Source organism: Pongo abelii, chromosome 11 (genome assembly GCF_028885655.2).
Source record: "Pongo abelii isolate AG06213 chromosome 11, NHGRI_mPonAbe1-v2.0_pri, whole genome shotgun sequence".
In the NCBI taxonomy this organism is placed as follows: domain Eukaryota; kingdom Metazoa; phylum Chordata; class Mammalia; order Primates; family Hominidae; genus Pongo; species Pongo abelii.
In genome coordinates, this window is record NC_071996.2 from 70476284 (window position 1) to 70503046 (window position 26763).

The 26763-nt window shown below is 39.5% G+C and overlaps 1 protein-coding gene and 1 long non-coding RNA gene across 2 annotated transcripts in view; one reads left to right on the forward strand and one right to left on the reverse strand.

The window, feature by feature from the left end:
- The first annotated feature begins 256 nt into the window (after positions 1 to 256).
- LOC129058018 (uncharacterized) overlaps positions 257 to 26763 on the forward strand; it is a 43927-nt gene continuing 17420 nt past the window's right edge. The window contains exon 1 of the long non-coding RNA XR_008522829.2: positions 257 to 434. This is a non-coding gene — a long non-coding RNA (uncharacterized LOC129058018). The remainder of the gene's footprint in view (positions 435 to 26763) is intronic.
- Positions 18019 to 26763, reverse strand: part of STK39 (serine/threonine kinase 39) — a 300756-nt gene continuing 292011 nt past the window's right edge. Inside the window, exon 18 of the mRNA XM_024243646.3 lies at positions 18019 to 19565. Within this exon, the coding sequence (XP_024099414.1) occupies positions 19491 to 19565 (75 nt within the window). The 3' untranslated portion in view covers positions 18019 to 19490. The remainder of the gene's footprint in view (positions 19566 to 26763) is intronic.

Below are 26763 nucleotides of genomic sequence, written 5' to 3' on the forward strand. Positions count from 1 at the left end.
TCTCTGCCAACTTGACTGGGTCGTGGGGTGCCCAGACATTTGGGTGCCCAGATATTTGGTCAAGTGTTATTCTGGCCATGTCTGTGAGGTCGTTTCTGGGTGAGACTGACACTTGAATCAGTATATTGAGTGAAGCAGATGCCCTCCCTAATGTGGATGGGCCTCATCCAATCAACTGGAACAGAACACAGAGGGAATAAGGGAGAATTCACTCTCTCTGCTTGACTGCTTTCCAATTGGGACATCAGTCTTCCTCTGCCTTTGGACTCAAATGGAAACATCGGCTTTTCCTGGGTCTTGAGTTTATTGGCCTTTGGGCATAAATACACCAGCAGCTCTGCTGACTCCCAGGCCTTCAGACTCAAACTGGAAATACACCACTGCTCTCCTGATCTCCAGCCTGTTGATGCAGAAATTGGGACTTATTAGCCTCGGTAATTGCATGAGCCAATTTTATAATGAATCTCTTTATATGTTTATCTCTCTCTGTCTCTCCTACTCCCACCCCATTAGTTCTGTTTTTCTGGACAACCCTGACTAGTATAACTTCTATGTTTAAAAAAAAAAAGGCCGGGCACTGTGGCTCATGCCTGTAATCCCAGCACTTTGGGAGGCTGAGGCGGGTAGATCACGAGGTCAGGAGTTCGAGACCAGCCTGGCCAACATAGTGAGACCCCCCCCAATCTCTACTAGAAATACAAAAAATTAACCGGGTATGGTGGCAGGTGCCTGTAATCCCAGCTATTCAGGAGGCTGAGGCAGGAGAATCGCTTGAACCCAGGAGGCAGAGGTTGTAGTGAGCCAAGATCGTGCCACTGCACTCCAGCCCAGGTGACAGTGTGAGACTCGTTCTCAAAAAGAATTAAGACCAACAGGCTTTGTTGTCAAAAAAAAAAGCAGCTGAGGATCATTCCACTACCAGCCATGCATATTTACACTTATATGCATTGTTTTGCTTTTTCTCTAGCTTGCAGACTAAGTATAAGTGCAGGTATTAGAAGTCTCTTTAAGAATCCATTTACCTGTGCTCAATTCCCTGTCAGGAATATAATGGCTGACACATGCTAATATATTAACTACTGTCTCATTATAAACATATTATGCTAAACAAGCATAACAGAACTTCCAAAGGGGGGAAAAAAACAAAACCAACCAAACAAAAAACCTCTCTCCACATCAAAATGTGCCTGGTAAAATCTTTCTTTTGCTACTTTAGAACTGTCAGTCTGCATTCATAATACCTCTTAACAAAGTGTTTTTTAGGGGATTGAGCCTTAGAAAATCACAAACCACTATAAAATGTTTACCATGTAGTCAGCTACAAAAAGCAGGTAAAGTGTCCAATGTCGTGGGCCCATTCCATGACCTGTCAATATTTGGGGCTCTGGAAGATTCACAGCTAACATGATGCATAATTGCTTGTACCCCTAAAGCCTTTACTGGTACCTTAGATGATTTCGCATTTCTAGAAGCCAGCGAGTCACTGAAATAGTATCAGAGGGATAACTGTAGATAAGGCTGACACCCTGGTGAAGGCAAAGAGAAGGCAGTATGGCACGGTAAGGGAGCGTGAGCCTGCGAGTAGTTATTCGAGTTTAAGCCTTAGCTGTACCAGTAACAAGCTATGTGTGATGCAGGCAAGAAGCTTCCTTCTCTCTGGGCCCAGCTTTCTTCATATGTGGACAGACATGACTGGGGCACAGGATTTCTTAAATTCGTGACTTCTGTTAGAATGTTCTAAGTGAAGCTGTCAGGTATTATGATGCCCATTATTTTCAAGACCCAAGAAATGAAAAAAAAAAATTAAGAGCTTAGTTAGCCTGGCTCACACTTGTAGTCCCAGATACTTGTTAGGCTGAGGTGGGAGTATAGTTTGAGGACAGGAGTTTGAGATCAGCCTGGGCAATAGAGCAAGACCCCAGCTCAAGAAAACCTTTTTTTAAAAGACCTTGGTTTGACTCAAAAATTGTACTTTTCCATCCCTTCTTTAATTCACAAATATTTGTTGGGTGTCTATTTGTTCGGCTTAGTCTCTATTCAGGTTAGGAAAACTTGATTACTATGTGAACAATCTACATTGTCTCCAAAGTTTGCTCCAGCTGTGTTGGTAATTGAGATTGTGGATAGGAAATCATCTCTCTAGCTTCAGCTACATTTAAGTGGGACTCCAGAAAGACTACTTGAAGATAAACAGGTTTATGGTGGAGCGTGTACATTTTGCAATTATTTCTTTTTCTGTTGTTTCAGCTAAAACTGAATATCATGATGTTTCATGTTCCTTTTAGTTAAAGGGAGAGTTTCACTGGCTCATATTCTCTATTTCCTAAGGCTTTATATATTGGTTTCATTGTAAACATCAAAAATTTCTGGTACTCCATTTGGGTGCTATAATAAAAATAATTCTTGCTTACATAGTTTGTAATATAAGCAACTAAAAAAGCAAATATCGACCAAGACATACTTGAAAATATTGTTGCAAGCTAGAATTGCAAGAATAATGTAGAAGTTGAAGTTATTCATTTAGGATTGCAGCAGAGACAATAAGCTTAATGTCATCACTACAGAACAGTATTTCACTAGCATCTGCTTACTTTGGCCATCTGATGGAGTTTAGAATTGTACTTTTTATTTGTTGACTTTTCAGAAAAATTAGCATAGCTGCAAAATATAGGCTTTACTTTGGAGTTGTAGACTTTTGTGGCTTTAATTTTGTGGCAACATTTTTACAAAAACTATCGTAGATTGGTTTTTATGACTTTTGTCAGTAGTAAAAAAAGCATTCTCTGGCAGCTATACAGTGTAAACAGTAGCAAAAGAGGCATATGGAGGAAAGAAATTCTTTAAGAAATCATCAAATGGAGCTAGGGTATTTAATGGGTCAAGAAAAAATTAAGAGAACACTTTTACTCTTTTTTTTTTTTCTTGCTTGTGTGTTTATTGACTTTCTAATTCAGCTCTCCTCCTGTGATACCCAATGGCATAAGTACTTATAAAGTTTACCATAAAAGCTGAACATATACTTAATTTTTAAGCCCTTGGCTCTTCTCCAGACACCCTTCCAAATCACAGAGCTCTAGGGCTCTTATGTCTCGTCTCTGTTCAATCAAAGAGAAGCATTTTTCTCAGCCATTTTCCCAATTTTTACCCAAATTATTCATTCACATCCCCAAAGGCATTTGGCAACAGAGAAATGTGATGTTCCTTCACATTAACCCGTTTTAGAAACACTTAAGGAGGCAACGTGAAGTTGCCTAATCCCCATATCAGTGCTGCCGACTAATGACAACTCTCTGGGTTCTTGCTTTAGAAGAGAAAACATTTGGTTCATATTGTGAAGGAAACAAACCAATACCTTACCTTCTTTGCATCGCCTTTATTCTTTGAAGCTTGCAGAGACCAACAGCGAGGGTGCTTTGTTAAATGAGAAGAGAAAGACGGCTCTAGGAATAAGCAAAAGAATTTCATTTCTCATTGGGGAAGCCAGACACACCTTCCTGATTACGGACAATCTACCCTGGGCTAAATGTAAACATGTTTATTTAAAAAGAAATTAAACTTTAAAAAGCTCTTTATACTCTTCCTATATTCGTGGCATATATACTCCAAAACCTGACACCCAGCTCAAATGAGGGAGATTTCTGGTGTAAAATAATCTCTTGAAACCCTCTGTCCGCAGACAGAGTCAAGAGACCTCAGTATCCCGCCTTGGTTTTTGTGTGGAGACAATGTAACAGAGGGAAGGAGGACCTGGGTGTTATCATAGCCACTGGTTTGGGCTCTTGCTCTACCACCTCCTCACTTTGGGAATATGGGAAGTTACCCAATGAGCTAATGGGGGCTATTGTGAGGATTAAGCGCAATCTTGCTTGTACAGTGCCTGGCAAGGAGTGAGCATTCAGTAAATGGTAGCTATTGTTATTTATTGTGGAAGACTTTACATCCAGAAGGGTTTTTAGGGGAATTTTCAGCATTTCTGTAAAGATATCCCTCCATCTGGCTCAGAGGGATGCGATGCCCTCAGAGTTCTGTGTTTTCTCATTCCATTATCTCTTCCTCGTTTGCTCAAAAATCTCATATCATACCACAAACAGCCATTTGGTTTCCAGGAAAGATGGAAAGGAAATGATTTCATTAAGCTTCTCTAGCTCTATAAAGTGTGAATAACTATAATGATCACAAACTTTTAAGCCTGAGTTCTTTAATACACCACTGCTTATGCCAACCCCACAGCCCCTCATCATCATCCCAAAGTTGTTTGGTTCAGGTCTGTGATTGTGTTTGAGGACATTACACAATGATGTGTTGACTCTGAAAACAGCTTGACCGTCAACAATCTAACAATCATAAAATAGCCATAAAATGGTGTTTGTGGGGGCTGTAATATTGGTATTATTCATGGTGGCCAAATAAATTGTGGAAGTGCCACAATGTTGGGCAGTGACATCTGGATAGCTAATCAGCTGGACCAGCCCGTAGAGAGCCTCATGAGAAACTGAATCATTCTTTCTAGATGAAGCAAATCGAATAAGCATTTCAGTCTCCTGGCAAGAGACACATGGAGCAATCCAGGAAATCAAATGCCCATCCCCATTGCCATTTACTCCTTTAAATAAGTTCCTGCTGGGCACATTTTGGGACACAGACTTACATATACTTGGCCAACAGATGTTATTGATTTGAGGGAGGCGGTCATTGATCTAACAAGATTTTCTTGGAGGGATTTTTAAAAGATCATCTCAGCAACTAAAGATTAATATGTAAACATGGTTTTACCATTCCCATCTCTCCAGGCTGAACCCTATTCTGCTGTCTTAGGCCTTCCCACTCTGGCTTCCACCCAGGATTTCCATGGTGCCTGAAGTGGTCTGTGTTCCAAAATATCCTACATCCCTCGGACATTCTCATTCTCATCAGGAAGCTGGTATCTACTAGAGAGTGGAAGGCAGTGATTACCTTAAATGGATTCACAATAATGTGTTAGTAACTGACAGTCTTTAGTGCCAGTACCATAGTATTTGTATTTTAAAAGATAACATCCATTAAGTCAAATAAACCATAATTGATTAAATTTGAGGCTACATGAAAAGGGGTGTATTAGTCCGCCTTTACAGTGCTGATAAAGACTGGGAAGCAAAAGAGGTTTAATTGGACTTACGGTTCCACATGGCTGGGGAGGCCTCAGAATCATGGCAGGAGGTGAAGGGCACTTCTTACCTGGTGGCAGCAAGAGAAAATGAGGACGACGCAAAAGCGGAATCCCCTGATAAACCCATCGGTTCTCATGAGACTTGTTCACTATCATGAGAATAGCATGGGAAAGACCAGCCCCCATGATTCAATTACCTCCCCCTGGGTCCCTCCCACAACATATAGGAATTCTGGGAGCTACAATTCAAATTGAGATTTGGGTGGCGACACAGCCGAACTGTCGCTGTTGTTTCACAGCTTCCCCTGTGTTTTTACTTAAGAAATTATTCATTTATTCATCAATAAGTATTTACTCAGAGCCTATAATATCCTTGTTACTGTTCTGGGAGCTTGCATACCACAGTTAACAAAACAAAGGTCTCTAACCCTGGGGAGCAGCATGGAACAATATATACCAGACATAATCTAAGTAAATTTTATAGACTTTTAAAGACAGTGGTAAGTGCTTTGGCAAAAGAAAAAGAAGCAGAGTAAGGGAGATCGAGAGTACTGGGTAGGTGGGTTAAAGGTTAGAATTTTAAATATAGAATTCAGGGAGGCCACATTGAAGAAGTAATATGTGTGTAGCGTCTTGAAGAAGGAGAGGTAATTAGCTAAGGAGATCTGGAAGAAGCCTGTCTCCGAAGAAACCATGAAAGCAGTGCTTAGTGTGTCAGAGAAACAGCAAGGAGGCCAGCACAGCTGGCGTGCAGAAGCACAGAGAAGGAGCGAGGCCATGGCGATGACGGAGAGCCAGAGCACTTCAGGATCCTCAGCTCTCCACCCCACTTCCAGCACAGCGAAGGGGTCTTCGGCAGAAAACAAGGAGGGAAAGGGGACACAGGATTCGACTTACATGCTAGAGCTTTTTAGAGGCTACAGATGGGTTGTGTTTTCTCAAAGTCAACAAAAGGTACGATGCTCCATATTCAAATAAGAAAAGGAAGTTGAAAAATTGTTGAAAAACCTACACTGCCATTGTCATATGTTCTGAGCTAGGTGGACAACATATTTGAAGAAAACGTTATTTTGGAGAGGGCTTGGCTCTCCTTCAACCTGGATGGACCTGGGGCAAAGGGCTCCTTGGAAGCTGAATGAATACAGAATCTCGGCCTCAAACATCTTCAGCACAGGAATGTAGAGAAAGTTCCCTGGCTCAGTCATTGTGGAAAAAATAATCATTTCTTTGCAGCTAAGGACTTCAAGTGATTTGATAAAACTTTAAGTTTATGCATCCAATATCTGCTTGTATACTCAGGTGTTTTTTCCAGAGCAGGCATCTCTGGGATAACATTTTGGGGATTATCATACATTTAACATATTCTCTCTATGATTAAAAGCTTCAGAAACACGACCTCTGGCTCCACTCAGAAAGCTGTCTGATCTCATATTTGCATCATCTTTCTCCTTTAACAGAAAGGGAATTTCTTTCTGTGCAGAGCATAAGAAATACAAGGCTGAGGGTTAGAAGCATGAGTTTCCAGGAAGACTGCCAGGAGATTAGATTGGATGGTCTCTGAAATCCTGTGATCTTTTCAAAATTATGTTTAATAACTCTAAATTTGAGGGAATTAGTATAAATCAGCCATGACAATAATTAATTAATTCAACAATTATTACATAACTGTAAGCTAAGTGGTATGTGTATGGTTGTGGATAAAATAAACATGAGGTTCTTGTGTTTTCACAAGTGCCAACCTCAAATGGTCAAGGTTGTCTGGACTGCTGTAATGAAAAATACTCAGAGTCTCAATGAGGATTAGAACTGTGATTGATTAGCCACGTCTGCCATGAGCAAATGCAGTCTCCTTGAACAAATGGAGCATAGATAACAGTAACACTCTTCTTAAAAGGCAACACTGAGCTGCTTTCTGAAACTCAGAGGACCCTACCTGTATTACCTGTATTAGTCAGGGTTCTCTTAGAGGGACAGAACTAATAGGAATATATATATATTATTAAGTATTAACTGACACATTCACAAGTTCCCACAATAGGCTGCCTGCAAGCTGAGGAGCAAGGAGAGCCAGTCTGAGTTCCCAAACTGAAGAACTTGGAATCCTATGTTTGAGGGCAGGAAGCATCCAGCATGGGAGAAAGATGTAGGCTGGGAGGCTAGGCCTGTCTCCCTCTTTCATGTTTTTCTGCCTGTTTTATAGTCGCTGGCAGCTGATTAGATTGATCCACCAGATTAAGGGTGGATCTGCCTTCCCTAGCCCACTGACTCAAATGTTAATCTCTTTTGACAACACCCTCACAGACACACCCAGGATCATTACTTTGTATCCTTCAATCCAATCAAGTTGACACTCAGCATTAACCATCACACTACCCAATAGAGTCCAGCATTATATCATTGTTTAACAGTAAGTCTCCCAGCCTGGGCAACATGGTGAAACCCTGCCTCTACAAAAAAAAAAAAAAAAAAAAAAAAAAAAAAAATTAGCTGGGCATGGTGGCTTGCACCTGTAGTCCCAGATACTCTTGAGGCTGAGGTGGGAGGATTGCTTGAGCCCTGGAGTTTGAGGCTGCAATGAGCTGTAACTGTGCCACTGCACTCCAGCCTGGGAAACAGAGTGAGCCCCTGTCTCAAAAATAAATAAATAAATAAAAATAAGTCTCTCTTTCTGATAGAAGGCAAAGAGCTACATAAAACAAGACAGGAAGGATTTAGACTCAGAGGTAATCCCCTTATGGTAGTGAGCATTATCCAGGTAATACTTAAAGCAGTTTAACCTTATTCTTCTATACAATTCTGGTACCAAAAAGTTCAAGGAAAAATTGACTGATCCCTAAGATACGTCTAGTCAAGGACAAATCAACTCTTTTTCTCTTTAACCCACAGTAAAGTATCATTCCATGTTTCACAGCTCCTGGCTGATCTTTTCAGCAATTTGCTGCTTAAAGTCTACTTATCTGTCAATCACTCTTAACTTCATTTTGCACAGCTGACTGGTGCTATCACAGCGTTCTTTTTATTAATGCATTTAATAGTTGTGGCTTTGAAAGGCTGCCAGCACAGAGGAACAGCTGCAAATATTACTACCCAGCCAGACTGTCCTTTTCTTGAGCTGCCTCCAACTACCATTTGCAATTTTTATAGTCTGGATTCTCTGCTGGTCTGACTGTAATCATTGGTTTTCAACAATATATTTCTCTCAGTAGATTTTTTGTTCTCTACCAGTTGTATTATTGGATTTTCCAACAAATGTTAAATAAAGGTCTATACCAGATTGTTTACCATTTCAAGCTTCATATGAAATAATTCCTATAAGAAGCTTACACTGTATTGGTGGACTGAAAGGCAATCAAATAGCATAATAAATAAGGGAAAATGGAGATTTAACTGGGAGATGATTTGGTGTGGTGGGAAGACACATGTGAGTTCAAATTCCAGGACTGCCATTTACTGGCTGTGTGACCATGGATAAGTTACTTAAATTCTGTGAGTCTCATTTCCTTTAGCTGTAAATTTGACACAGGAATACCTACTTTGCATAATTTAATAACAACAAAATGCATATGAAAAGCAACTGGAATATGGTAGGCACTCTGTGGTTACTATTTTTAGTAATGATAACTATCTTTTAATAGTTTTAATTAATCATTAACAATTCACAAAGGAAAATGCTAGAAATACTAGGAATATGCAATTTCCAAGATTTGGGTTTTGACTTCGATCCTAGGAATCAACAAGAACAACATGGCTGCTTTTATCCATATGTTCAGGGTAGGTGGTATAAACTAAAAATAAAATTCTAAGTCCCCCAACTGACCGAACCAACCATCTCTTGGCCAAGGGGATCCCAAAGTAACCTTAAAAACTGAATTCTTCGCCATAATGGTGTCAGAGGTGTTCAAACCAGAGCGACTCTATCTTGAATAGGAGCTGAATAAAATAAGGTTGGGATCACTGGGCTGCATTCCCAGGAGGTCAGACATTGTTAGTCACAGGATGGGAGAGGAGGTGGGTAAGGCCTGGTATCACAAGATAAAGGTTACAAAAACCCCGCTGACAAAACATGATGCAGTAAAGAAGCAGGCCAAAAACCACCAAACCCAAGATGGTGACAAAAGTGACCTCTGCTCATCCTCCCTGCTCATTATATGCTAATTACAATAAATTAGCATGCTAAAAAGACACACCCACCAGAGCCATGACAATTTACAAATGCCATGGCAATGCCAAGAAGTTACCCTATATGGTCTACAAGTGGGAGGAACCCTCAATTCCAGGAATCGCCTGCCCCTGTCCTGGAAAACTCATAAATAATCTACCCTTTGTTTACCATATAATCAAGAAATAACTATGAGTATACTCAGCTGAGCAGCACATACCTTTTATTCCTTTACTTTCTTAATAAACTTGCTTTCACTTTACTTTATGGACTTGCCCCAAATTCTTTCTTGCATGAGGTACAAGAACCCTCTCTTGGGATCTAGATTGGACTCTTTCCAGGAACAACAGAATGGGGGGAGTAAGGCACATCTTGTTGAACCCCATCCCTCGCTAACTAAGCTGATTAGCTTAGTTAATAGCTAAGAAAGCTATTGGGCTTTCTTCCCTAAGGGCTAAACAGAAACCAGACCTTTTCGAAAGACTCCTCTGATACGACCCAACCACCTGACCCTGCCTCTCCTTTATCGCCAGATGAGAGACTACCAACCACTGAGTGGTCTTGGCCAGTCCACAGAGAATGTGCAGAAAGGGTTTCCACGTCCTCGGCTTCACCTTTTGACGTCAGAGGGGTGAAAACTTCACCCTCAGATCATGTTGAGGCCGCCATTTTTTGAATATGAGTCAAATGAAGGGGCATGAAGCTCAATTGCACATGCACCTATTTCTCCTCTCATAAATATTCGTAACTCCTCCTATAGCTTATTGAATATGTATATTTGGCCACCCTGTTGATTATAAATTCCTGTTCTCTTTGCCCCTCCCTTAAAGTGTCTGTTTCTGGCATCTGGCCAGAGGCTATGCTTCCTAGCCTGTGAGAAGGTCACCCTGCAGGCTGCAACACTTTATGAGAAATAAAGCTCTCCTTTCCAAATTCATGAACGTTATCTTTCTTCAGTTGAGACTGGGTAGGACTATTTGTCAGGCTCTTTCCTCCTCACTTCTCGCTTCCTCAATTATGCCCACTGTCTGTTCTGGCCATTCATGTCCCGATTCACAGCCACACCCAAAAGAAGGGGAAAGCTCCAAGCAAGAGGGATGGTGCCACCAATAAGATCCACAAAAGCAGCCCAGATCCTGAGAGAAGCCCTTAGGGCTATGCTCACCTGGAGCCTAGAGCTGTCTGCAGATTTCTGCAGGATGAAGATGAGGCTGTCTCTTTCTCTCCCCCTCCTCCTGCCCACCAGCTTTCTTTAAGAGGCTCCAGGGGAAAAAGCAGAAAGCAATAAAGCTGCATTGTAGAGCAATGACCCTCCACCTCTTTGTAACTTCCAGTAGATTGTCCCTGACTCTCCCTGTACAATTCTTTGCTATAACAAAAGACCCTAATTAGCTGATTGGAATTTCTAAAGCCCTATTCACCAACAGCTCAACTGTTACAGCTGAATGGATGGACCAGTTCAGTCAAGCAGCAACCGGTTTATTCCTTCCTCTGCTCAGTTAGGCCTCTAGAATGTTCATGTTGGAAAAGAAGTTAATGATCAACTACTTAATCCCTCTCAATCTAAAAATGAGTACACCGAGGCTTAATGAAGTAAAATGGAACTTGATGAGGTCACACAGTCAGCAGCAAAGCTGCAGCAGAAGGCATTTGGGTTTTACATGTTACTACCACAGAATGTAACTGGTTTATTTTTATTTAAATTCTTTTAGTTGTATTAAGTCTATTTAAGATAAACAATCACACTGAAATGGTCCCTTTTCATACAACTATTTCTTGTTCTTTGATCTTGGGAAAATTACTTACCTTTCTGGATTTGGAAGGCATATCACAAAAGGGACTGAAGAACATAAATCTAGTTATAATACAAATAACGAAATAAAAAGCAAGTGCAATGAAAAGCCTATGGCACGGTGGTGGAGTGACCAGCAATAATCTTCAAGGCCTCTTCCAAGACTCTACCTAATTTTCTGCAAATAATTTTGTACCCAAAACGTTGAGTCTCGTACCCCAAAATGTATAAACTTTAGGCTCCACAAAACCTGGATTTGCCCTTTGAAAGGCAGCATGGTATAGTGGAAATTCTCTCCAGTCAGACTGAATTAGGTTCAAATCCCCTCTGCCGTTTACTAGCTGGCTGACCTTGGAGAAGTTACGTACGATCTCTGTACGTCTATTTCCTCATCTATAAAATGCAGATAGTGAAACCAATTTCCTAAAGTTGTTCGAAAGGCTTAAGCAAGGTAATGTAGGAAAAGCTTTTGGCTTAATGTCTGGCCCCCAGCAAACCTGAAGTAAAGTGTGTCTTGTCTTATATTAGGAGGTTGTCTGATATAATGATTAAGAGCATGGGCTTTGGAACCCCATAAATCTACATTCAAATTCCTGCTTCATATTGTAATACCAATTTTGTTATCTTGGGCAACTTAGTCTTTCCAAGCCTTAGTTTTCCCCACTTTAAAATGGGAGTAATAACACTTAACTGACAGAGTTAAGATTAAATGAGATAGTATAATGTGCTTAGCAGAGTGACTGCTTTGGGCTGCAAGTAATAGCCAGAAAACATTCAAAATGGCTGAAGCAGTGGCTTTCAAACTTTTTGGTACAACCCACGGTGAGACAAAGATCTTAATACTGTTCCTTAGTGCACGTATCCACATTATCACAGAACTATTGTGGGACTCAAACTCAATAATGTATAGGACCAAGCTTCATACAATGCTCTAGAATGGGAAAATAGTGTGGTGGACCTGAATTCAGCCTTTCCCAATAAGCATGAACAGCACTGGCATCTCAGTAGGCCATGTGGTTGTGCTTTTCCTCAATTCTCCATTTCATTTTGATTCACTGAGTTTTTTTCCCACAGAGTGTGGAAGAGAAAAAGAAGACTTAAGTATATAAAAAACTACCTGAATGTACTCAATCTGATTCTGATCACATGTTGATTTTGAACTTAATATTCCCTAACACATCTACATCCTGCTGCTGAAATAGTTCAATACCAAATTGTTCATTTGGGTCAAGGTTGGACCAGAGTATTATCTCTTCCACGTTTTGAAGAAAGGCACTAACCTACTTCTCCGATTATGGACCCATTAGTTTACTGAAGATTCTTTTTAAACAATAAGCCTGTTTCTTCTGTGATAAATTTCCTGTGTGATGTAAGCTTTTGTTTCTCAAGCCAGTACTTTACATGAGGGGCAAATGCACAGTAGAAATGATTATTCTATTACTGACCTTTCATCATTCTGTAGCAAATTCAATCAATAATAGCACAGGGTTGTAACTTTTAATAACATTCCTTGCCCTTTGATGAATTATGAGTTAAAGTATATGGGTTCGATAAACCTCTTCAGCTAATGATGCTTGTTTTGCAGGCTACAATTCATGTAGGGGGAAGTTTTGTGCACATTGCTTCAGTATAAGATCCTTGTTCACCTGAAGATGCTCCATTAAGACATCCATTGGTTTGTTACAAAATGCACAGTTGTTGATAACCTGATTGTGTCCATTTTATTTCCATTGCTCTTAGAGCTTCAACCAGCCTAGGTAGATTTGGTGGGCGAGGAGCAAGATGGTAGATAAAGGGACATCACTGTTACTTGACCATGCATTTTCTCTGCAGCAAAATAGCAGCGGGGCAATCACTGGGGCATTTTAGAGACCATCATTTATGGCTTGTCTAGTGGGTTGGGAGAAGCCCTTTTCTTGGTGGTGTTTGATGTTAATTGGCACATATTGTGTGTAGGATGTTGACAGAGTCAGTCACTTTATCATATTTTAAACACATGCTCTTCCAGTCCTTTCACTTTGGATGCACTGAACATTTTAATCATTCCTAGTAGTGTACACCCCAAGCTGAAAACTCCAGGAAGTACGGCATCAACATAAAGGAAATCTCTTAAAATCAAACTCGTAGCACTTGATTTTTTATTTCATGCCAATACACAATGGAAATTATCATTTGAAAACCGTTTATTTATGGCTATTAGGCCTAGTAATTAGATCTCTTGAAACTTAGAACCCTGGAAGGCATTACATACCTTCTGGTTAGAACCTTCTGGTCCTGAGGGAATATTGACATATCACCCACCTGGTGCACCACTTATACCTATCAGAATTCATAGCTAGGATCTCCTAACAAGTTGGACAATAAATGCGTGGAACACAAAAACAGGGGTATATTTAAATAGAATCTTAATTATATAAAGCCATTTTGGGATGAGCTGGAAGCATACCCTCTGTGTAAAGAATGGATAAACATCCTATTTTATACTGATAGGATTCTATGATGAACTAAATAGGCCTTGCTAAGCAACAGCTTCTCCTGTCCAATATACTTACAAGAAAAAAGAAGACCTAAGATCACTTATTATCAATTGCAAAAGCTAACTTAGGCAGAGGTCCTCCGATGTTCATTGACTCATATTCGTCATCTCTGTATGGACTGAATAATTTAATTACTTAATGGTAGATTCCGTTTACTAGTTCAACTTGGTGGGTTCATCAGGAAGGTATATTACTTAATACTGAACAGACCATAGGTACAATATTGAAATGAATGAATGGCAATCCTGATATGAAATTTTTCCATGCTAAGGTCATTGCATATAGTACTAGATTTTTTTTTTTTCATGGTCATGGAGATGAGGTGGTCATCTACCATATTTATCAGCACATAAGATATATAACATATAGGTAACCTCCCAGCTTTATGAGGGAAATTTTGGGGAAAAAAATTTAAGAACTCTTCACCACACATGATTTATAGGTTTAAAGTTCTCTAATGTTTTAAAAGCATTTAAAGTCTCTCTAAAGTTCTCTACATGTAAAAAAACAAAGTCTCTTTAAATGTTTTTTACATACAGAAAACCATTTTGTTCAAATAAGAACTGCATATTGGTGTTAGGCCAGGAGTGGTGGCTCACATCTGTAATCCCAGCACTTTGGGAGGCTGAGATGGGCAGATCACCTGAGGTCAGGAGTTCAAGACTAGCCTGGGCAACATAGTGAAACCCTGTCTCTACTAAAATACAAAAATTAGCCTGGCGTGGTGGTGGATGCCTGTAATCCCAGCTACTCGGGAGGCTGAGGCAGAAGAATCACTTGAACCCGGAAGGCAGAGGTTGCAATGAGCCAAGATTGCGCCACTGCACTCCAGCCTGGGTGACAGAGTGAGACTGTTTCAAAAAACAAACAAACAAACCAACCCTGTATATTGGAGGTAAAATGAAATGAGAACTTCCTTCTATTTTACATCTGTTTGAGTTGACCACAGTATAGGCACACTGGAGGCACAATAGCTTTTGTACATGTTTAGGCACGAGATGTGGGTGCCTTGATTTTACTAACAGGTTGTGAACCCTCCAGTTTCTCAAAGCATATGAACCTGTCCAAATAAGTAATACCAAGTATCTGTGTTTAGGGAAGTTGAACAGAATTACAACATTGAATTGTGGCATGTTATCTTTAATCAAAAGCCTGGTTAAGAAAAACAGGCACAGAGGATTGCTTGAAGGATATGTAGTCTACTCATTCCTTTAAACTTTTAGCTTTGATGATTGTATCTTTCTAGACCAAAAGAGAGAGTCAATCCTTGGACCATGCTCCTTCAGCTCCTTGCTGACCTGCATTTCTCACCATACAGTTTAACTCTAGACCCCTATTGAAAGATCCATAAAAGGAAATTGTCCACAACTTGCTGTATATGTATTGTATGAAGGCTTTGAGAATTTAAAAATTTCTGAATACATAACTTCTACTTCCTAGAAGAATTTTTAAGAATTTATGCCAGAAAAAGTGTTTCTCCTAACTTTACTTTTTAAAATAAAAATTGCTTATTTTTAAGGTGTACAAATGGATGTTTTAATATAGTGAACTGCAGTCAAGCTAATTAACCTATATATTTCTTCAGTCACTGTTATGTATATGGTGAGAACATTAAAATATATTCTTAGTAAATTTCAAGTATACATTATTAACTATAGTACCCATGCTGTACATTTGATCTTTAGAATGTATTCATCCTGTATTACTGAAACTTCATACCCTTTGATAAACATGTCCCCATTTCTCCTACCCTCCTGCCCCTCATTAACTACCACTTTCTTAGATTCCACATATGAGATCATGCAGAATTTTTCTTCTGTATCTGCTTATTCCACTTAGCATAATGTCCTCCAAGTTCATCCACGCCATTGCAAGTGATGTTATTTTCTTCTTTTTAAAGGCTGAAGAGTATTCTGTTGTACGTGTGTGTATAAAACAATTTCTTGGCCAGGCTCAGCACTTTGGGAGGCTGAGGTGGGAGGATCGCTTGAGCCCAAGAGTTGAAGACCAGCCTGGGCAACATAGTGAAACCTTGTCTCTACAAAAACAAAACAAAACAAAACAAAATAAATTTAAAATTAGCTGGGCCTGGTGTACATACCTGTAGTCCCAACTACTCGGGAGGCTGAGGTGGGAGTATTGCCTGAGCCTAAGAGGTCAAGGCTACAGTGAGCTGTGATCATGCCATTGCACTCTAGCCTGGGCAACAGAACGAGACTCTGTCTCTAAACAAAACAACACAACAATTTCTTTATCCATTCATACATTCATGGACACTTCAGTTGTTTCCATTATCTTGGCTATTGTGCATAATGCTGCATTGAACATGAGAGTGCAGATATCTCTTCAAGATATTGATTTTTTTTTCTTTGGCTATACACCCAGAAGTGGGAGTGCTGGATTATATGTTCGTTCTATTTTTAATGTTTGAGGAACCTCCATACCGTATTCCATATGGCTGTATCAATTTACATTCCCCCAACAGGCATGTAAGTGCTCTCTTTTCTCCATATCCTTGCCAGCACTTATCTTCAGGTGTGAGATGATACCTCATTGTGGTTCTGATTTGCATTTCCCTGATGATTAATGATGTTGAGTACATTTTCATATGCTTATTGGCCATCTGTATGTCTTCTTTGGGAAAATACCTATTCAAGTCCTTTGCCTATTTTTAATGTTTTGTTGTTGTTTGCTCTTGAGTTATATGGGTTCTTTATACATTTTGGATATTAACCCCTTATCAGATATATAGTTTACAAATATTTCCTAAGTCCATAGATTGCTTTCGCTCTTTGTCTACTATTTCCTTTGCTGTGCAGAAGCTTTTTAGTGTCATATAATCCCACTTTATTTTAGCTTCTGTTGCCTGTGCTTTTGGTGTCATATCCAAAAAAGTCATTGATAAGACCAGTGCCAAGGAGATTTCTCCTTGTTTTCTTCTAGGAGTTTGAGAGTTTCATGTCTTATAATGTCTTTAATCCATTTTGAGTTGATTTGTGTGTAAGTTGTAAGATAAGGGTCCAATTTCATTGTTTTGCAAATGGATATACAGTTTTCCCAACAAAATTTGCTGAAGAGACTGTCCTTTTCTCATTGTATATTTTTGGCACTCATGTCAAAAATTGCCATACATGTGTGGGTTTATTTCTGGACTCTATTCTGTTCTACTAGTCTGTTTTTATACCAGTACCATGCTGTTTTGATTACTATAACTTTATAACATAATTTGAAATCAGGAAGTGTGGTGCTTCCAGTTTTGTTCTTTTTCATCAAGATTGCTTTGGCTATTCAGGGTCTTTTGTGGTTCCACACAAATGTTAGGATTGTTTTTCATATTTCTGTGGGTAATACAATTTAAAAATTTTGATAAGGATTATACTGAATTTGTAGATTGCTCTGCATAGTTGGGAATTAAGGTAGTATGGTGGGTAGGAAGCTCTAGTCCACATCTGTGTATTCTAGCAATTATATAGGTCCTCGTGGTGATTTTTATGTACTAACTTTATCCTTGCATTCATCTTGTAAGCCAGTTCTTATTGTCCCTTCATCCTAATTTCTTTATGCATTTTTACATCTCTATCCTATTGTATGAATGTATGCAAACTACCTCAAATGCCATTAGGATGGATATGAAAATATGGGTGGAAATTTAATACAGACATTAAATGATATTTATAACCACATTTAAATATAGATATTAAATGATATAACAATTATGACAAGGCAGTTATAAATAACTTTTTTTCCTTAGTAATATATATTTGCTTTTTAAAGTATATTAAAGAGCTGCCCTATCTAGGGTTAGCTAGGAAAAAGCAATGGCACCATCCTGGGAGTCCACCCCTCTGAAAGATTTTTGATTAGTCTCCATGTTGCAAAGTCCTCCAGTTAATCATGTACATTTTATCCTCTTAGTAGAAGATGAGAGTCTTGTCTTTTCACCCACAAGTTGTACAGAAGAGTGTAAAGAACATGCTCTGAATGTCAGGAAATGAGGATGCTGGGAGTTTAGCTCTGCAAGTAGTCCTGTAAAGGGCCTTGGACAAGTCATTCAACCACTCTGAGCCTCAGGGACTAACAGCATTAAAATGAATGAAGTGGTTGGAAGGAATTATTCTCTCTTGTCCCCTACAGCCCTATAGGGGTTTTAATTTGAAGACCATCTGTCTACGTGGAGTAGAAATGTTTGCCTTTCATTCTCTCCTCATGCTAATTCAAATAACTTGTCAAACCCAGTTCTCTGTACTGGATGCATGATGCCTCCTCACTCTGCCTCTAGGGCACTTTCACTAGTTAACTCTCACTAGGCATTTTATGAAAGTGCTAAATGCCATTGCAGTAATGCAGATGATATCTAAAGGAGGAAAGAAACAATGCAAAACAATCTCGTTGTGCAATACACTTTTATTTTCCTTTTACCTTTGCAGTCATCTTTGAGTAATCATTGTGTAAACAATAGAATGGAATGAAATTACATTAAATTGTATGCAAATGGCTCTAGAACACCTTAACAATTATGACAAGGCAATTATAAATAACTTTTTTTCCTTAGTAATATATATTTGCTTTTTAAAGTACATTAAAGAGCTGCCATATCTAGGGTTAGCTAGGAAAGAGCAATGGTACCATCCTGGGAGCCCACCTCCCTGAAAGATTAGACTCCAATTTTCAAAATCCTAAGGTTTACTAGTTCCATAATATACAGTCAAGCAGAGGGCTACTTGGGTTGAAAGTATTTATTCTTGAACCTTAACAACGTTTTACCTTTTAGTCATTGCACAAAACCCTTCCAATTTTCACTCCACCTGGGTATTCTGCAAAATTTCAAGTAAAACTCAGATTCTGATATTTTCAAGTTTATCACCTTTAGAATAACAAATCCTATCACTTAAGGAGAGCCAAATCAGAGATGGGTATATAGTTAGCAATCTAACAGAATGGCAACATTTTACATAGCATTCTAAACGGTCCAATGAAGCAAAACTTAACATATGCCACCTTATATAGAGGAAATTTTAGATCTGAGACTATTTCAGAGTAAAGCAGCCTCAGGCACATTCTTAATGTGAAAGTTTGCAAGGCACCTCCCTCTCCCAAGAGACAGTCAGATTGTAAATTGGTTTTTAGGCAAACAGACTAAAAGAATAAGCATCCAAATTCCTAATTCAGTCATTTCAAAATTTAGAAGTTACAAATACTCCAAAGATAGACCCAAAACTTTTTGTTTAAATAACGAGATTAACTGCAAGAAGCATATAATCAAAACCCTTTTTTTCTTATAGCTAAGGTGTGTAATGCATAAATATATGAAAAATAAAATTCACAGTCAGTTTTAAAACTAGAATTCAAGTTTGGCTAATAAATCTTAATTTTATAAGTATATTAATTTCTAAATACAACATAAAAGAGGCAGTACTGTCAGATGTACAATTAAAGTATTATAACAGAAATAACAACAATGAAAGGAGAAATAGGCTTCTGGATAGAAAATTCCTTTTGTTGCCAATAAATAAGACCACCTGAGTGTATTTCAGATTCTTTTCACTTAAGGGATATCCAAATTGATTGCTAAGAATATTAAACACCTTTTGGAAAAATTAGCAACAGTCGTGCAGCTGTGGCATTTGCTTGTTCTTGTACTGTGGATTGCTAGAGAATAAAGCAGAACTCGGAGTGTTGTAAATTTTAAAATATTATTTTTTTATCCCATTTTGTTGAAGCCGGCCTCTTCACAATCTTCTGATTTTGCTAGGAAATGGGAGTGAGGGGGTGGGAGGAAATGGGAAGAGGGAGGGTTGAAGGGAGTAGGGATGGGGGTGGGACATGACAGATCAGGGTGACATCAAGGGACATACATCAGCTGACACTCAACTGAGCAAACCCAATCAGCTTCACTTCATCAGGAATCTCCGACCCATCACAGCCAGAAGCCTGAAAAGGGAAAAAGAAAGCCTCAATGCTGGTTTGCTGCTGCTGCTGGTTGTTAAAGTCTTGTTCCTATGATGGCAGATCTAAGCAAAGGCACAGTTGGTATGGGACCATGTGTCCCATTTCTTCCAGAAGAGAGACGCCAGTCACTCTCTTGAATGACTACTGGAAGCTAAGTGCTGTCAGCACTGTGGCCATCATGCTATGAAGTACAGAACAGAGGTGGGAAGGGATTTGTTATCCATTAAAACACCATGCCCAGGCTGGAAGCTTTGGAACACCACTGCTAAGAAACCACAGATAAATTTTTCAAAAACTAAGTAAAATTTTTTTAAATATACTTTCTAACTAAATCACGTTAGTAATCATTCTGAAAACAACATGAAAATAAGCAGAAGAGATCTAACAGGTCACTCAGGAGTAATTTAGTTTTTACCAAACTCATTTCTTCTATAAAACTTGCCAGAAAAAAGTCATCACCAAGTACTGCGATGGGCTCATTAGAGAGAACTGCTATATAAATACAAGTGAATAAGTTTTACAGGCAAAGGTATTATAACAATTCTTTTCTATAAAAGAATTTTGTTTGTAATATTTTCAGACACATTAATTGCCTAAAATTGGCCAAAATTATGGTGTGTCAAATACTTTATTTTTCTTACTTCAAAATCAGAAAGAACTGGAAAGAAGCCATTGCCCTGGCCAGGCGTGGTGGCTCATGCCTGTAATCCCAGCACTTTGGGAGGCCGAGGCAGGTGGATCATGAGGTCAGGAGATCGAGACCATCCTGGCCAACATGGTAAAACCCCGTCTCTACTAAAATACAAAAAATTAGCCAGGCTTGGTGGCACACACCTGTAGTGCCAGCTACTCGGGAGGCTGAGGGCTGAGGCAGGGGAATCACTTGAACTCGGGAGGCAGAGGTTGCAGTGAGCCGAGATAGCGCCACTGCACTCTAGCCTGGCGACAGAGCAAGACTCCATCTCAAAAAAAAAAAAAAAAAAAAAAGAAGAAGAAGCCATTTCCCTTCAAACCTCTCACTGATCCTAATTAATAAGTTATTTCATTTTCCTTGTGACCTCTCCCCCTTGCTTGCTTTTAGACACACACACACACACACACACTCACTCACTCTCTCCCCCCGCCCCCCTCAGACCACCATTCTAAGCTGCCTCTCATTCTATAGTACATAAATCAGAATTGGACATTACATAAGAACAACAAGGAGGGGAGAAAAAAGTATGATGAATGACTGGGAATGGGCATTAATTACCAAAGGATCATACAACCCTTTTCAGAGCCTAATTCCTGCTAAATTATTGTCACAACAATTAGTTTCCCATGGAAAAGTGCCCTTTCCAATCACCACAATTAAGCTGCTTAGCACTGCTTGTATACATTTAGAATATGTACTGTACTGTTTTTTGAACTGTACTGTTCATGGTGTACTGTTTTCTGAACTGTTCAAAAAAACAGTACAGAAAACCAGCATCAACTCTAGCATTTTCTATTAAATAAGCAGCTAACCATAAGGTTTGTACCTTGAATATTTTCAAATGATTATCTTTAAAATAACATTCTATGTAAGTAGTTATGCTTATGTAAAAAAAGTCACTAGCCTAAAGGATAAAAATATTAATCAGTATTTAAAGAAAGGAATTTACTTTGTACCTATCCAGTGATATCTCTGGTTTCATTTGACAGATGAAGATATTCAGTGTAGTAAAATTGTCATTGTTTGTGTTGACAGGGGCAATGAGGTCTGAAATGCTCTTCTCCTTATCACTTTCAACAAAGTAGTACAGGCATAGAGGGCATTTTGGCTGAGGTATTTCTGGTGGTGTCACACTGACACTGTAATATTCACCTTCCCTATCCATTTTCTCCTTGTGTTATCACTGTTTCTTTATCTGCCTTCCTAAAATCATCCCTTCTCTCCTGTGTAGCTCTTGTTAACATCATTTACTCAACCCACTGAATAATGGCAGACAATCTGTGTAATTAACAGCCAACTGACAAACATCCGAAGACAAATTACGGCTGCTGGTGGTGACAAAAAGGTCAGATTGCCAAATGTGAAGTACACCAATGTACTTCAAATCTTCATTAGAAATTTGGCAAGGTGAATATCAGGAGGTTAAAATGACTAGAATAAAACTACAATATCCAATAGTGGTTGAACTGACTAGAAATGAGAATATTAAATCCTTTCTTGTGAAGAGTAATGGAAACGAGAACTTACTAGAGTAGGTGATAAACCAGTGGTTACGGTGAGAACATCACAGAAGGAGTCTTCACAAAGTCCCTACCCACCCTGGGTCCTCAGTGCCTCCCATAGCTACACTGAAATGTCTGTCTCCTGGCCAGGACCTTTGGCTGTGTTTGCTTCAAGGCGCTCAGCCCTCCTTCCTCTGCTACCTGGGCTCTCACTGCTGAGTCCAGGGCTCTCTCAGCCTGCAAAGCACAAATGAGGGTGATATGCAAATGACTCTGAAATTCAGAGAAAGGAACCAATGACCCTTCAAAACAGCAATGTTCAAACTTTGGGGTCTCAGGATCTCTTGATACTCTTTAAGAATGATTGAAGACTCCAAAAAGTGTCTGCTTATGTGGGTTATATTCATTAGACTGTCTTAGAAATTAAAACTGAGAGATTTAAAAAGTATTTTAAACATATTATTTGAAATTATGTCAAGATATTAAAGTAATAATATAAAGAGTACATTTAAAAACATAAAATAGGTTTACATAAGTCAATTATACTATCTTAAAACTAAAACATTTTTTAAATATTTCTTTACTAATTCATTAAACTTAACAATAATAAACTCATTACATACAAACATAAATAAAATCTTTATGGAAAATAACCATAGTTCCCCTACCCACTGCAAGAAAACTTGAAGAGTGGCCTGACTTTTACATTTCCTCTTTAATGTCTTGCTTAATAAAAGACAGCTGGATTCTCATACCTACTTCTGTATTCAATCTACTGTTTTATGCTGTTTTCCTTGAAGTACATGAAAAAAAAAATCCAGCCTCATATAAATACATATGAAAGAAGGAAGAGTATTTTGATAGCTTTTCCAAATAGTTGTGGATATCATTTATTGCTGCACTAGAACTTGCCAAGTGGCAATTTCTTTAATGTTAGTTGCAATGTACACTCTAAAACCACAGTATTGAAGTTTTCATACCCTGTTACCTTAAAATCTATTGGTCTACCTTGCACTTTGAGTGGATCTTTTACCCATGCATGACTTTAAGCATCACTGACTTATGCAGATCTTCTAAATGTTGACATGTTTCATTATACAATATGAACAATTCATTATACAATGTCAACAAATCATATTCATTAATATCACCCATCACCAATCTCATCAGAAAAGTCTTTAAGTACTGGGTTACTGTCAAGCTTACAGTAGTGATACAAGTTTTCCAAAATCCTATTTCTGCTTGAAAGCTTGAATTTATTATCAACAACAAATATTGTTAGATTTATTTATTTATTTATTTATATTTTTTGAGACAGAGTCTCGCTCTGTCACCCAGGCTGGAGTGCAGTGGTGTGATCTCGGCTCACTGCAACCTCCACCTCCCGGGTTCAAGCGATTCTCTTGCCTCAGCCTCTCGAGGAGCTGGGACTACAGGTGCCTGCCACCAGGCCCAGGTAATTTTTTTTTTTTTTTTTTTTTTTTGTATTTTTAGTAGAGATGAGGTTTCACCGTGTTAGCCAGGGTGGTCTTGATCTCCTGACCTCGTGATCCACATGCCTCGGCCTCCCAAAGTGCTGGGATTACTGGCGTGAGCCACCATGCCCGGCCATCAGTTTTTTGTTTTTTTTTTAAGTGTCAGTCTTACTTTCTTCATTTTGAAAAAAACGTCTGCCAAATATTCGAGTCTGAATAACCAGTTTGTCAGCTATTCTTTCAAGTAAAAATGATGTTTCATGAAGAAAGAAAAAACATGTAGGTAAGCTCAAACCAAACAATCTCACAAGTGCTCTTCCTGGAGACTGTCAATGTACACCCGTATAATGAAGGAGGGATTCCCACTTCATCACACTGAACACTCAAAAGATATGTCCTGTAGCTGAAATTCAATAAAGTCAATAATGTTTCCTGCCTTGTTAGGAAAATTCTCAAGTGAGACTGGCTTTGCTTTTTTACAGTGAGTGACAGTGCCTGGCTCTGAGGAACACAGTGACTATTAGTGTAGTCTGATGTCGCTGCATGTGTGCCGATATTACCAGTTTTACCCACCATGGCTTTACACCAACGTCAACACAGTGGAAAAGGCAAGTCCCAAAGAGTTTTGACATCCAGGATCCCGTAGAAGGGTCTCAGGGAAACTCAGAAGTTTGAGGCCCACGCTTTGTGAGCCTCAATTTCAAAGTGAAGGAGAAGTTCAGAACATGCTACCCCAAAATATGCCACTCTTCTATTTCATTGTTTTGCATTAAAGACACTTTAAAAAACAACAGCAGCAGATGCAGGAAGGGCCCTCTGACTTCCCTAGAAGCAGGAGTTAAAACTCCCATGTGGAAGGTTTCCTCCCTGCACCTGGAAGAAGAAAGCTATTCTGATCACCAGGGGTGGGGAGCTGAAGCCCCTGACAGACATCTACACAAACAAACCTTGTTAAACTCATCCTCGTGTTCCTAGTCACTTCTCCACGATGAACCCTCGTCCCAGTCCCCCACAGCCTTGCCCAGTTTCATCATTTACTGCTTTGTCCAACTCAATATATGTGCTAAATTGTAACAGCTTCTTTGGGTCTTCATTTCTTTATGAGGCCTCTCATGTCATGTAAAACTTAGATTAAATAAATATGTATGCTTTTCTCCTGTTAATCTGCTTTATGTCAGTTTACTTCCAGGCCCAGCCAAAAAACCCTAAGAAGGCAGAGATAACAGTTTGCCTCCCCTACCAAAGGTAAATGTATACATTATCAGGGACCTAGTGTGACAGTGTATGACATCATGCACGCTCTTACTCAGGGTGTATTCTGATTCCTGAACACCCCATCTCCTCACCCCTCCTGCCATGACAGCAGGTGTGGCCTGCACCCCATGGAGGAGCTGAAGTTATGGTTACCTGGCGTAACTGAAAAGGAATGCCTCCACCCCAAATGCGGGTGCATTTTGGAATCACTAGGAGAGTGTGAGGTGCACCTCCCCCCACCATAGAGTCTGAGAACCACTCGTCTGTCCCAGTGCTTCCCAGTGTGAAACTACAAGTTTCCTTTAAAGCATTGGTTCTCAAACTTCAGCCTGTATCAGAATTACCTGGAGGGCTTGTTAAAATGGATTCCTGGGTCCCACCCCCCAAGAGATTCTCATTCCTTAGTCCTGAGATGGGGTCCCAGAATTCACACTGTAATCCAGTTCCCAAGGGAAGCTGACACTGTCAGTCTGGGGGCCACATGTGGACAGCCACTCTTTTAGGCTGGGAGTAGGAGGCACAGAGACGTGGACCTTCTGGAACTGGAAGTTTCCTTGAAGATCTTTGTCTCACTTTTCTACCCCTTCAGTAGGAGGAGAAAGTTAAAACTCTTAGGTAGTTTTTACCCCATTTCAGGCTTGACTTTACCTGCACTTGGCAAAATGTTGCCTTAGTCATACAGCCTCCAATTATGCAGAAGCTAAGAACCTCTAAAAATAAGTCCGTTTAGTCACTGTGAAAATGCTCATGAAATTTCTATCTGCAATACATATAATGCTATTAAACTTCAGTAACTAAAATCTATAATGCTCATGTTAATGTGTACCAATTAGATGTTAACTACATGTTCTCAAAAGTTGTATTCTATCTTCAAGGGCAAATTAAGTGTATCTTATTCATGTTTTTTCTAATGCAATTTCAAAAATTCCACATTGAAAGGAGGAAGATTCACCTACTTACAAAACTGCCAAGCAGTCCATTCAAACATGGCTTAAAAATAAAGACCTGTCTCAAGGCTTACAACAATAAACTACTACTAATATATCAAACTCAAAGCACACAAGAGTTGAGCTGAAATGCCCTCTATGCCTGAACCACTTTGTTAAAAGTGAAGAGAAGAATCTGATCTCCCAGCCCCTGGCCATACCAACAAGGGAAATCCTCCTTATTATCTTCCCTGTGGAATGCTTCTCAGGGTTTGCTGAACACTGGAACCACCATGAAGTCCTTTTAATATTCCCAAAGCCCAGGCTGCACCAAGAGCAATTAAATCAGAATATCTGTTGTAGGACCCAGACATTAGGTCCTACAACAGGACCCATTTCACATCTTGGGAACCCCAGGCTCTCTGGGGTGAATTTGCCCAGGATCACACAGTGGAAGCTGCAGACTCACCCCTGGTGTAGACTCAAAGCCCATGCTCTCAACAACCATTCATTCCTGGAGGCAGACCCCTACGGCCTTAGGCATTAATTTTTTAAAGTGTCCCAGTGCTCCCGAGTGAAACCACCGTGCAGGGAGGTAAAGAACCACAGTATCATGACACTGCTGTTCTTTAGACAATTTTCAGGCCCCTGACGTTTTCCTTTAAAAAGTAATGAAAGGCACTGAGATTAAAATAATGATAAACAGCTGAGAGATAAAGGGACCGTGCGCAGCAGCAGCTTACGAGGAAAAACGCTGCTGAAATACTTTGATCTTTTATTCCTGAATAAAATAACCAAGTTGATGAATGAAGGTAAAACACATTTGAATCTCTGCAGTTTATCGGGATGTTAGCGTCCTACGCAAGATCGGGCCAAAAACCAGTTCAAATTAGCTCGGTCAAGTGGATCTCAAACCGGCTGGCAGCTGATAGCAACAAAGAAACCCTCCTGGGGCCTAACAAGGGCTGGACAGAAAGTTAAGTGACAGAAATAAGGTCCCTCCTGAGTTTGGTTTTCTTTCACATCTTTAACTATCTTTGGGGAGAATAAGCCATCAATTTCCATTTACTGTGAACACCACACTACTACATTTTCAAGCTGTAATGGGAAGGAAAACATATATGGACTTGTTTTCAAAACTCTCCTGTGCCTGACAGGCCACTATTACTCAATCTGCTGAAGGTACAAAGGAGATTCAGTCTCAGCCAATGTAGATTCAGTCCCAGCCAATGTAAATGTACCCAGTCATCCAAAATGAGGACTCTACAAAATGACAGAAAACTGTACAACCCTAGGGCTGCAGGGGTCTGCCTCCAAGAACGAATGGCT